General features: G+C 34.9%; 2 protein-coding genes across 5 annotated transcripts; both read left to right on the forward strand.

Annotated features, from left to right (window-relative positions):
• The first annotated feature begins 330 nt into the window (after nucleotides 1–330).
• On the forward strand, nucleotides 331–2,458 carry LOC105155998 (SPX domain-containing protein 1). The gene is made up of 3 exons (XM_011072049.3): nucleotides 331–821; nucleotides 1,067–1,193; nucleotides 1,763–2,458. Exons 1-3 carry the CDS (start codon nucleotides 501–503, stop codon nucleotides 2,173–2,175), a joined length of 861 nt encoding a protein of 286 aa, XP_011070351.1. The 5' UTR covers nucleotides 331–500; the 3' UTR covers nucleotides 2,176–2,458.
• Nucleotides 2,459–5,113: 2,655 nt separating this feature from the next.
• Nucleotides 5,114–11,133, forward strand: LOC105156085 (DEAD-box ATP-dependent RNA helicase 15). Of its 4 annotated transcripts, none has more exons than XM_020694057.2 (12): nucleotides 5,114–5,302; nucleotides 5,428–5,551; nucleotides 6,012–6,112; nucleotides 6,975–7,147; nucleotides 7,351–7,582; nucleotides 7,693–7,811; nucleotides 8,339–8,395; nucleotides 8,474–8,658; nucleotides 9,111–9,255; nucleotides 9,356–9,439; nucleotides 9,525–9,588; nucleotides 10,582–11,133. In XM_020694057.2, the coding sequence occupies exons 2-12, from the start codon at nucleotides 5,436–5,438 to the stop codon at nucleotides 10,590–10,592; spliced, it is 1,287 nt and encodes a 428-aa protein (XP_020549716.1). In that variant the 5' UTR covers nucleotides 5,114–5,302; nucleotides 5,428–5,435; the 3' UTR covers nucleotides 10,593–11,133. The 4 variants fall into 4 exon arrangements, with proteins under 4 accessions (XP_020549716.1, XP_011070464.1, XP_011070543.1 ...); XM_011072162.3 differs by having other exon boundaries at nucleotides 5,115–5,302; nucleotides 5,425–5,551; XM_011072241.3 differs by lacking the exon at nucleotides 5,114–5,302 and having other exon boundaries at nucleotides 5,522–5,551; nucleotides 6,879–7,147.
• The last annotated feature ends 382 nt before the right edge of the window (nucleotides 11,134–11,515 follow it).

Consider the following 11,515-nt stretch of genomic DNA (forward strand, 5'->3'; position numbering starts at 1 on the left):
GACCAAATTCAAGAAAAATTCTAGTAGGAATCTGGCTTGATCAAACCTAAACCAATCATAAAATAAGTACAATACACTTATCGTGTGATTAGTTTATAGCTAAAAAAATAACCCACCACATATCAAGTATAATCGATTTGATTTGATGTGATCGAATTTGATTCAGATAAAAAATTCCCCCAAATTTAATTACTTTAAAATTTGCCTACAAAGGGACCTAAAAGCAAATAAGCCAAAAAGGCCAACCACCATAAACGGCCTCACTCCACCGGTCAAACCAATGGGAATGTATAACACTCGACAAATATATGATATTATCTGCTCGCATATTCGCACAAGCCCGTGTTCATCGAACCGTCGAATATTCTATTCTTCCATTTTCTTGATTCCACCTATACATACATACATACACACAGGAATGTATTATGTGTATAGGCCTACACTCTTCCACCTTCTGCTCCTTCCTGAATTTCCCATTTTGCTTATAAACTATCGTCGGGATGAAGTTCTGGAAGATTCTAAGGAAACTTTTGGATGAGATATTTCCGGATTGGCAGGACAAGTTTATATCTTACAAAGATTTGAAGAAGCAGCTGAAATTGATTCCTCCTGTGACGGAATCATCCAAAAATCTTGTGGATGATGATAATGAGAGGTCGGACAAACGGCCCAGATTGGGAGATGATCGGATGGAGGAAGGGGATGAGGGGAAGGAGGTGACGAATGAGATGAAAGATTTTGTGAAGCTTTTGGAAGGGGAGATCAAGAAGTTTAATGGGTTCTTCGTGGATAAAGAGGAAGAGTACATTATCAGATCTAAGGTACTAATTTCTTCTATGTTTGATCTACTTTCTTGGGGTTGTTCGGAAAGGATGTTCTGTTACTGCAATTTGGAATATTGAGCTGATGAAACTGAGAAGGAAAAATTAAAAGCTAAATAAGTTGCCATTTCCCCAAAGATTTCAAATGTAGTTGGAAATGATGGGATACAGAAATGAATATTTGTTTCCTCTTTTTACTTTGTGATCTTCATTCAATTGTGGGTTTCTGTTTGGACATAACATAGCTGCTCAAAGACGACGTTGCTGAGGCTAAGGATTCAAAAGAAGAGCTTATGAAAGTTGGAAGAATGCTCGTAGATTTTCATGGAGAGATGATTTTGTTGGAAAACTACAGTGCTCTAAACTACACAGGTCCCTTTACTCTATAAACTAGTCACTGCAACTTCACTTTTTCTGCCATAAGTTGCTATTTTTGGCTTGAAATGCATGAGATAGTTTATGTCCCACTTGTTTCCCTTTGGCATTCTTCAATATCTGAATGGCATGTACAGCGAGAAATATAACAAGTAACCTCATGCTAATGTTTGTGATGGCTCATATGTTGTATCATTAAATAAAATGGCAACTCAGCAGACCAATTTCGTCCAACCGTGAAGGGAATAAGGATATAAGGTATTTGATTAGGATTGTGGAAAGAAATTGAAAATAAAGGATATTTGTGTATGAGGTCAGTAAAGACTGGAAATTTTGTCCCTTTGGAGTTGGGGTTGCATTACAGTCTTTGTGATTCATGTTGTGTAAAAAGTTCAACTGAAAAAACCTGTACTTGGAATTCGATTTCTTACTTACTCGCATGGAGTGCCGGAATAAAGTTTTAAAGTGCATGTATCATTGTCCTTATACTTGTTGTCATCTGATGATCCTTTTACTTCTTTGTAGATATAAGTAATGGTTCTCACCCTTTTATTTGCTTGGAGCAGGGCTGTTGAAGATTTTGAAGAAGTATGACAAGAGAAGTGGTGATCTAATTCGATTGCCTTTCATCCAAAAGGTTCTACACGAGCCATTCTTTAGGACTGAAGTAATAAATAAACTAGTGAAGGAGTGTGAGATTATGATTCATTGCATCTTCTCGCGGCACGAGCAGTTGGCCCCACCTGAAGACAATGAACAGAAAGAAGGATGTATTGACCAGCCAGTGGCTGAGGAAGAGACGGAAAAACTCAGAGTCCCTGAAGAACTTGCGGAAATTAAATGCATGGAGAACATGTATTTGAGGCTTACAATATCAGCTTTGCGGACCCTCAAGGAAATCAGAAGCGGAAGCTCCACTGTGAACATGTTCTCTTTGCCACCTATGCAAGGTGGTGAGTTGGATGAATCTGTGAAGTAAACTCCGGTTGTAAAGCAAGAAGCCAAGCGTTGTGATAATGTAGTTAGGATTTGGGGACATACACCTAACAGATGTTCCCTAGTGTTACATATGAGGCAAACGTTATTACAGCAAGAAAGTTTTTGGGTAGCTGGTTGCTGTTATAGAGTCGCAAGCTAAAGCTCTGGCAAACATGAGATGTGGATGATGTTGATGTATAGTATGACATTGCCAAAGATGCATAGTTCCTTATTATTTGTTTCAAGGTATAATATTAACTGATGGTGCATGAAATATTTCCCAAGATTGATTCATCAAACTTCTTCCTCTGATATGTTTTTGTGTTGCACAGACTGATTTAAAAAAACAAGATTGATTGATAGAGGAATTTCTTGGAAATATTTGGAAGTGCATATTCATTTGATTATGCACTGTCAAAGGAATAGACTTCAACCCTGTCCTGTCCTGTGGGTGTGGGGAGATTGGTTCGGCCAGTGGGCACCATCGATCTATTCATGCATGCGGACCCAATACGATACGATAAGGATACGATCAAACGTATTGTTTTATTAGATATATTCTCAATTTTTTATAAAACTATATTATATATTATGAAAAATATTAAAATAAAAAACGAAATAGATATATCTTATATTTAAATTTTTAACCAAAATACATGATTTAAAAAATATATAATCAATTTATTTTAAAATGTACACAATAAAAAATTTTCTAATCGTCCAAATTTGTTAAATTGTCGTGACAACATCTTGAATTTTTAGTAATTTTATTTCAAAAATTTTAGTCCAAGAGAATTGATTTTTTTTTTTTAATTTAGCGCAAAACTTTTTTTTAAAAAAAACAAAATCTTTTGAAATTATTTTAAAAAAAATCCCTAACGTATTAGACAACCGTGTCTTTTATTATTTTTATATTTTCGAACATTGGAATACTGTATCCCACATGTGTTCGAACCATGTTCATGTTCGACATTGCACTGAGTAATTTTTGAAACATTCATGCATTATAATCGACTATAATAACACGCGACTTATTTATTGAAATAAATTTTAATAAAAAAACAAAAATGACACGCGGCTTATTTATTTAAATAATTAGTTGTTTTTCTTAAATAATTTATGTTGTATCCACGACTTCACTTTTTTTATTTTAAAAGTTTATTTATTATTTATTATTATAATTATTTAATTAATAATTATAAGTTTAAATATTCAACTAATTATAAATATTAATAAGTTTAAAATTTTACATACTAAAAAATTATGATAATTACATATGTTAAAAATAACCGTCTGTCTCACAAGTGCGTAGGTGGCATTAGTGCTTATGTCTTCTTATTTCTTCACCCATACTATGTGTTGACTCATTTTATTCATATCATTGTCATCGAATTAATATGTATCGACTTAATATAGGTATTGATAATTTTTTTAATTTAAAAAACTATTTATTATTAATTATTTAATAAAGTAATATTTCACTAATAATTACGAATAATAAATTTAAAAATTAATTAATAAAAAATACAATCAATTATTACAAATATTATCTATCGTCTAAGACCTCGCACGGTCTTATTAACTTGTCTTGAATTAGCTTCACTTTGTAAGGATTGTTGTTTTTCACGCATTTATAGTCAGTCCATTTCATTTTAAATGCGTATTGTTTCGCCCCAACTAGGACATAAAGACACGAATGATTATTGTAATTGTTTTGGTATATAAATTTTTAAATATATTAATAATTATAATCAGTCGAATATTTAAATTTATAATTATTAATTAAATAACAATTATAACAAATAATAAATAAACTTTTAAAATAGAAAAATTGTACTTTTGGTCTCATCGGATAGATGCTACTGCACCTTTGATCTTATATATTACAAGCTTAGCACTTTTAATCCCATAAGAAGAAAAATTATTGCATTTTTTGTCTCAATCCCGTTTAAATTGTTAAATTGGAAATGAAATTTCTTTAATACCAATACCGGATTCCCTCAAACAACATGTTGGCTTTTAAACTATCAAAAACCATCTTTTAACCTTTGAAAAGTGATTTTTCATCCCTTATCTAACGGTTTAAATGGGATTGAGGTCAAAACCGCAACACTTTTTCTGTCTGTAGATAAAAAATACTTAGCCCATAATATGTGGGAGTAAAAATGCAACATCATTTATCAAGTAGGATCAAAATTTCAATTCCCCTTATTTATTTTGTTAAAAAAAGTGAAAACTTGAAATCATGGATATTATCCACAACTCCATCATAAATTATCATTATTATTATTATTATTATTATTATTGCAAATAGTGACTTGCTTAGTTATGTTAACTATTAAAACGTTATTCTACTTTTGTTATGTTTTTTTTTGGGGATTTATTTAAGGGACAATTACACAATACACTCCCCTCTCCAGGAGTGTTATGTAATTACACGTACATTTTATGTGATTTAAAAAATTATGTTTAATATTATTGAGGTTTGTTTCCGTACAAATAGGTACATTTATTAGTCAAATTCACTGAATTTGTTGAAATTAATGAGAAAAATTAATAAAAATTAATATTTATCTTTGATTGACTTATACTGACTTGTTGCATGCCAAATATTTTTTTTATTTAATTACTCGTGTAATAGTAATAATATACATTTTTACATGCATTAACACGTAAAGATATATGATAATTTATTTATAAAAAAATTATTTAATATTAAATAAATAAATAATAAGTTAATCAAAAAGTAAATATAAATTTTGATCTAATTTTTTTATTAATATCAATAAAATTGATGAATTTTAACTAATAAAAAAACTTATTTATTAAACAAAAATCTTAAGAATATTAAATGTAGTTTCTGAGGGTTATCCGTTTATGTAAATAAATAAGCCAATAACAGGCGCTCCTGTAATTATCAGATTCTTCTGAGGGTATAACGGTGACCTCGGCGTATGCCCTTTCCTTCCTTTCAATAATAGAGCCGCAGCGGCCTTCCATTGCAGTTGCACAACTCTCTCTCACTCACACACATCTTCACTATCCCCTTTTTATCCTAACGATTTTTTCTGCAGAAACCCTAATTCCAACGGCTATTTAAACCTCGATCGTTCTATTCTATTCAACAGGTGAACCAAACGAAACCCTATCTTTGTGTCTGCGTCGTTTTTTTTTTTTTTAATAATTAACCTTATTGATCTGTTGTTTGTCGAAGATGTAATTTTCCTTATTGATCTGTTGTTTCGTGCAGAAGACAGGTCAATGGGAGACACGAAGGAGAACGATGCATATGAAGAGGAGCTTCTCGACTACGAGGAAGAAGATGAAAAAGCCCCGGACTCAGTCAACGCCAAGGTCAACGGAGAGGCCGTAAAGAAGTGAGTTATCAGTGAACCTTGATATATTCTTGATTAAACAGATCATTAGTTTGATGCTTTGAAACCTGTCCCTAAATCCGGCTTGTTTGTTGGATTTAAGTTTGGACCCTTTTGTGATGTATTTTATGGTTTTATTTAACAATTGATCTGTTTAAAGTTAGTTTTGTAGTAGGAACCGATTAACCTTTTAGTAAGAGAATACGAGCGTTTTATGCTTGAATCCTGTATAGGGTTAACTAGACAAGTTTTGCAACAAGATCCGCAGCTTTCCTTTTCTTTTACTTCAGTAAATACTGCTTTAATTTTGCGAGTGATGTCTGAACGTCTTCTTTTTCAAGGCAGAAGAAATTCTTGCCTATGTGGTATATTTGAGTGATTTTATGTTCTATTTAATGAATTGCATCCCCTGCTACCCATGTAAGGAAATTACTTGAGGTGACTTCTGTCTTTTATATTACAGGGGTTATGTAGGGATTCACAGTTCAGGATTCAGAGACTTCCTCTTGAAGCCAGAGCTTTTACGGGCTATTGTGGATTCAGGATTTGAACATCCATCAGAAGGCAATATACTTCTCTGCTTGTTAAGTTGCATCACTTATTTGTGCTTGTTGAATGGCAGTTAGTTTTTGAAAATGACTCATTCTTGCCACCAGTTGTCGTGGTGTGCCGTCGATCCTAGGACTATATGGAGGCATGTTACTTTACCATATCAATTTTGCATTTTACCAATTATATGCATTTCATTCTTCCAGGACTCAATTTTGTGTAGGCAATATCATTGTTATCATATATGCTGTTATGGTTTTAGTGATTATAAGGTCTTTCTGAATGCTTTAGTGCTTTTTATGGAATTGAGCGAACTTGAACCCTGGTTTGTTGGTACCATGTCGAGTACTCAGTTTTGCAAATGCCTTTCGTGCTTTGCCTCTTGCTATTATTATTAAGTAGAGTAATTTATTAACTTTCTATAAATGGTTATAAAGTTTACTTCGATTTTGAATTTAGCAAAGTCCTTTTTCTCCGCTGATATTGAGGGGACTATGTTAGATTGAACTCAGTTTTAGCTATGCTTTCCTCGGAGTAATAACTCCAGCCTTTTTCTATTTAAAAAAAATTGGCTTGAGTAGCAACTTCAGCTATTTTTTATAGAAATTTTGTTATAAGTCTTCACTCCGAGTGACGACTTGCTCTATTTTAGTTTTGCAGTATTATGGCAATTTTTTCTATATTATTTAAATAATTAAGCCTATTTTTTCCTTATTGATTTGTTGTAATGAAGTAGCATAGATGGACTGTGACTTACAACTCAGGGTATGTTGTTTCTCAGGTAAATCACTAATATCACTCTACATTGGAGAAGTTCAATGGTAAAACCTTTTTAAATTGAAACTGAGGCTTCCTTGGATATTTCGTGCTTCATCAGTTCAACACGAGTGCATACCTCAAGCAATTTTGGGGATGGATGTTATTTGCCAGGCTAAGTCTGGTATGGGGAAAACTGCTGTATTTGTTCTTTCAACACTGCAGCAGATTGAACCTGTTGCAGGTCAAGTTGCTGCTCTTGTTCTGTGTCATACAAGGGAACTGGCGTATCAGGCACGTATTCTGCTTGTGGACGTTTCGACCTTTTGTTTTATAAGTCTGGATATGAATTATGGTGTCTCTCGATCATTGAATATGCACAAAAGATATAAGTGACTAGAGCTGTCATTTTATACTAGCATAATGGTCTTACTGCTTTGGTTAGTGGTTTATTAGCATTTAACTCATTCTGCCCTTTCTGTTTCCCTCACCTGCAGATCTGTCATGAATTTGAGCGATTCAGCACATATTTGCCAGATATCAAAGTTGCTGTTTTCTATGGTGGCGTCAGCATAAAAATCCACAAAGATCTTCTGAAGAATGAATGTCCTCATATTGTTGTAGGAACACCTGGAAGGATACTTGCTCTAGCAAGAGACAAGGACCTTTCTTTAAGAAACGTGAGGCATTTCATTCTTGATGAGTGCGACAAGATGCTCGAGTCTCTTGGTATGCAGCCCCCTAAAAATTTTGAGCTTTGCCATGACAATCTCCTATTCTCTTTCTCATCCGAGCATCTGGAAGAATGCTATTATTTACTCAAGTTTATCTGTACTCAGATATGAGGAGGGATGTGCAGGAGATTTTCAAAATGACACCTCATGACAAGCAAGTTATGATGTTTTCGGCTACGCTCAGCAAGGAGATTCGACCTGTTTGCAAGAAATTTATGCAAGATGTAATGTCCTGTGGCCAGTCCTACTTGATTTTTGAAGTCTACACTCTTTCCATTATTCCAGCTTTCTGCAAGCAACATTATTTTCAGCAATGCGGTGGTTGAAGCACCATATTATACATGCCATATCGTGTTTACGTTGCAACTGACACATCTGATGATTCATTTAAAAAGGTTCAGTATGTGGGCAATAGGGACGCATCTACTTCTGTGACTGGTGATCTAGTAGTGCTTCTTGCACTTAGGCATTTTCTTATTCTTTTGTTCTCTTCAAATTTTTATGGAGAAATTACCGAGGGAGAGTATTGGGAGGGGAGTTTAGGTTAATTATGTTGCTGGATAGGTAGTTACTTTGAGCAGAGGCAGTGGCACTAGCTGGTCTGTTTGATAAAGTATCTGCAAGGAGTTGATTCAGATGGACCAGGACCTCAATTCGGCCCAAAATCTTCCGTCAATGCATTTCATAGTGGATACCATTAGCTTCTCGTGGGCCCCTAATTTTGCTTTACTGTGACATTTCTTCCTTTCAGCCAATGGAGATTTACGTGGACGACGAGGCAAAGTTGACCCTTCATGGTCTTGTACAGGTTTGATTTTGACATTTGAATATTTCTCTTAGTTTTATTTGTTACTTTTCCCCTTACTTGGTGTATCCCTAATGGCAGCACTACATCAAATTGAGTGAGTTAGAGAAAAACCGGAAGCTGAATGATCTGCTCGATGCATTGGACTTCAACCAAGTTGTCATTTTCGTCAAAAGTGTCAATAGAGCTGCTGAGCTGAACAAGTTGCTCGTGGAGTGTAATTTTCCATCTATTTGCATCCACTCTGGCATGTCCCAAGAAGAAAGGTCCGTCCATCTTAATTTAAGTTTTTCTATTTCAGAACATACAATTGACTTTTTGGATTGATTGTTGGTTCTTCTATTTGCTGTGTTTGAGATGATTTTAACTGCATGAATGAATTACTTTTTAGTGAGAAGTATAATACAGTTCACTGTTCAGTGTATTCTTTTGAACTGAGTTCAAGATGGCATTTCTGAATGTTGGCTTGTTAAAAGGGTTGGAAATTGTTCTAAAGCCTCCTTGTTTCCACAGAATGTTTCCTTGAGTTTTTCTCTGTACAGTTTGTTATAGTACTGAGGAATAATTTTTCTTGGTGGTGAATGAGGACATGTTCTTATCATGCACTGTTCATGATCAGTATGGTAATATTGGATTTATTATCATCAGGCGACATTAAGAGAATTGGTGTGTTAGTCACTTGTTTTTAATGTCTCAAATATTGTGGTGGCGTTCGCAGATTGACTAGGTACAAGGGATTCAAGGAGGGGCACAAGAGGATTCTTGTAGCAACAGACTTGGTTGGAAGAGGAATTGACATAGAGCGAGTGAACATTGTGATTAACTATGATATGCCAGATTCTGCAGACACTTATCTCCACCGGGTAGAATTTCTGATTTATTTTCCATCTAAATGTCAAGCTCTTTTACGGGTTCTGAACATATAGTCCTGATTTTCTTTTTATCTTCTTGTCCATGTTCTAGGTGGGTAGAGCTGGAAGGTTCGGCACCAAAGGGCTTGCCATCACATTTGTTTCGTCTGCATCTGATTCAGATGTTCTTAATCAGGTCTGATATTATGGTATTTGGTTTGTTTGTGTATTCACCTTTCAGTTTCTTGCATCTATAAGGGGGTCTCCTTTTACATGTTTAGGTGCAGGAGAGGTTTGAAGTAGATATTAAAGAACTTCCTGAGCAGATTGACACATCTACTTACAGTGAGTTTCTCTGCCTACTTTTCACTTGGTCATGGCATGCTTTCATTTCTTTTTTAGGGCCATACCTCCTGCTGCTCGTGTTTTTTTCTGCAACATGTAGGATTTCTCCCAAGTTGGATATGTTACATCAACCTTGGGAAAGTATGCCTAATTAGGACCTGAATTTTCAAATTTGAAAGGATACTTGCATATCCTGTCATGTTTGCATCTTCTGTTATTCAGTATGATTGATCATGTTCTACACTTCTCCAGTATTATTTTTTATCTAACTGTCCTGTAGAAAATTGCAATTTTGGACCCAAACTGTAGGGCGATTTGCAATATTAGTCCCCCACTCAGAAAAATGCTTCAAAGTTAGTCCCATATGTTGCAAATTTTTTACGGTGGGACTAACCTTGCAACATTCTTAAAGTGTGAGGAGTAATATAGGCTATTTCAGGAAGTATGGGCCTAATATTGCAAACTACCCTATACTTTGGGACCAAAATTGCAATTTTCTCAACTGTCCTGTGATAGATGTTCACATACATGTTTCTGGAATCGGACAACCAAAAATAAATCCTGTGATTTAGCTTGTTTAAACCCAAGCTATGTTGCTAGATACTGTTGAGTTCTAAGACACCTTTCTGGTTAGAAATTATGCTTTGGTATGACATTTTTCTGCATATCTTCGGACGCTTGCAAGGTTAACATGATTTATTTGCCTGTTAATATTGTGTTTGTGATTACGCCTGGTTTCTCCTATTATTATGCCTGTGGTTATAAATGCAAAAAGTATAGTTGCTATTTTGTTTCTATATTCTTTTCTTGTTTTATTGTTATTTGTTTCTGCTTTCAGTTGCTTGTAATGTTATGCTTCAACTATCTCAATCTTCCGTCTTAAGTGCCTGTTCGTCAGCAAAAGAGAAAAGCATATTTGACATTATAGTCTGAATTTTATCATTTATGTAGAATACTGATTTCTAACGTTAGTTTCCTTTTGGTGTAATGCAGTGCCGTCTTAGAGCCTGCTCGTTTCTTGTAGAAGATGAACAAGACTGCACGTAAGAGAGGATGGGATTGCCTCTGGTTACTGAGAGCATTATTTTCTTGAACTCTGTTGAATATCAGATCCATTCAGGAGTTGATGGTTATGGTTGCTTTTTGGTGCTGCTGTGTGATTTTAACCATCATTGGACTCTTCGGCCTGTTTAACATGGATAATTGAGATAACCATCCTGACAGGCGTCTTGCTTGTGATGATCATGATGAATATCTGCGCTGGATTTAATGTGCTACGAAATTTTCATTGGTTGCTCAATTTCTTATGTTAGGCAGCATAACAATTCACTCTGTGGGTTATCAGCTGCTCGTTGTAGTGAGATAGATTTGGTTGATTGCTTTTGAATTATGGTGGTTTGTAGTGGGAGGTGCAGGCCTTGTATAGATGTGAGTGAATCATGTTTTACTCTGCGTGGCCACTTTATTTGAAAATGATAGGATGGAAGTCTAATGTCGAAAATAGTAAAAAGGAAGTGTTAAACCAGCTGTCTTTTTGATTCATAATTTGTGAGCGCACCCATTTGTTGGAGTTGCTGTTTAGGATTTGACTTCATCTGAGGAACGCGTTGGACATTGAATTTTGTATAAATTTCAGTAAATGATCTCACATATTAGTGAAATTTGCTCATGGAAGTCGGAAAGATAAAAATTGAGCGAGCTGTAGGTTGCTGAATCCAGATGAAGGAACTGGCCTGTTGGGCTTTGTGGCTGCTTTACCTTGCCTGCGTTACTAAGAAAGTATTCGCAAGAGACAAGCTGAAGGTCGTACGTATTTCCTATCATTTGACGTAAGATTAATTGGTAAGAAATTGTGGGAGTTGGAGTTGATGCTTTACTTCCCCAACGTCGACAAGTGAGCAATTTTGGAAAATAGGAAGGGGTACAT

The sequence above is a fragment of the Sesamum indicum genome, linkage group LG1, assembly GCF_026168435.1.
Source record: "Sesamum indicum cultivar Baizhima isolate 11 linkage group LG1, ASM2616843v1, whole genome shotgun sequence".
Classification (NCBI taxonomy): domain Eukaryota; kingdom Viridiplantae; phylum Streptophyta; class Magnoliopsida; order Lamiales; family Pedaliaceae; genus Sesamum; species Sesamum indicum.

Bases quoted from the DNA above. Each gene is read 5' to 3' on its own strand.
- LOC105155998 (XM_011072049.3), top strand. From the start codon at position 501: ATGAAGTTCTGGAAGATTCTAAGGAAACTTTTGGATGAGATATTTCCG. The intron at 822-1,066 runs GTACTAATTTCT...GACATAACATAG, and splicing joins AGTACATTATCAGATCTAAG to CTGCTCAAAGACGACGTTGC. The intron at 1,194-1,762 runs GTCCCTTTACTC...TGCTTGGAGCAG, and splicing joins CAGTGCTCTAAACTACACAG to GGCTGTTGAAGATTTTGAAG.
- LOC105156085 (XM_020694057.2), top strand. From the start codon at position 5,436: ATGGGAGACACGAAGGAGAACGATGCATATGAAGAGGAGCTTCTCGAC. The intron at 7,583-7,692 runs GTATGCAGCCCC...ATCTGTACTCAG, and splicing joins CAAGATGCTCGAGTCTCTTG to ATATGAGGAGGGATGTGCAG. The intron at 8,396-8,473 runs GTTTGATTTTGA...CCCTAATGGCAG, and splicing joins CCCTTCATGGTCTTGTACAG to CACTACATCAAATTGAGTGA.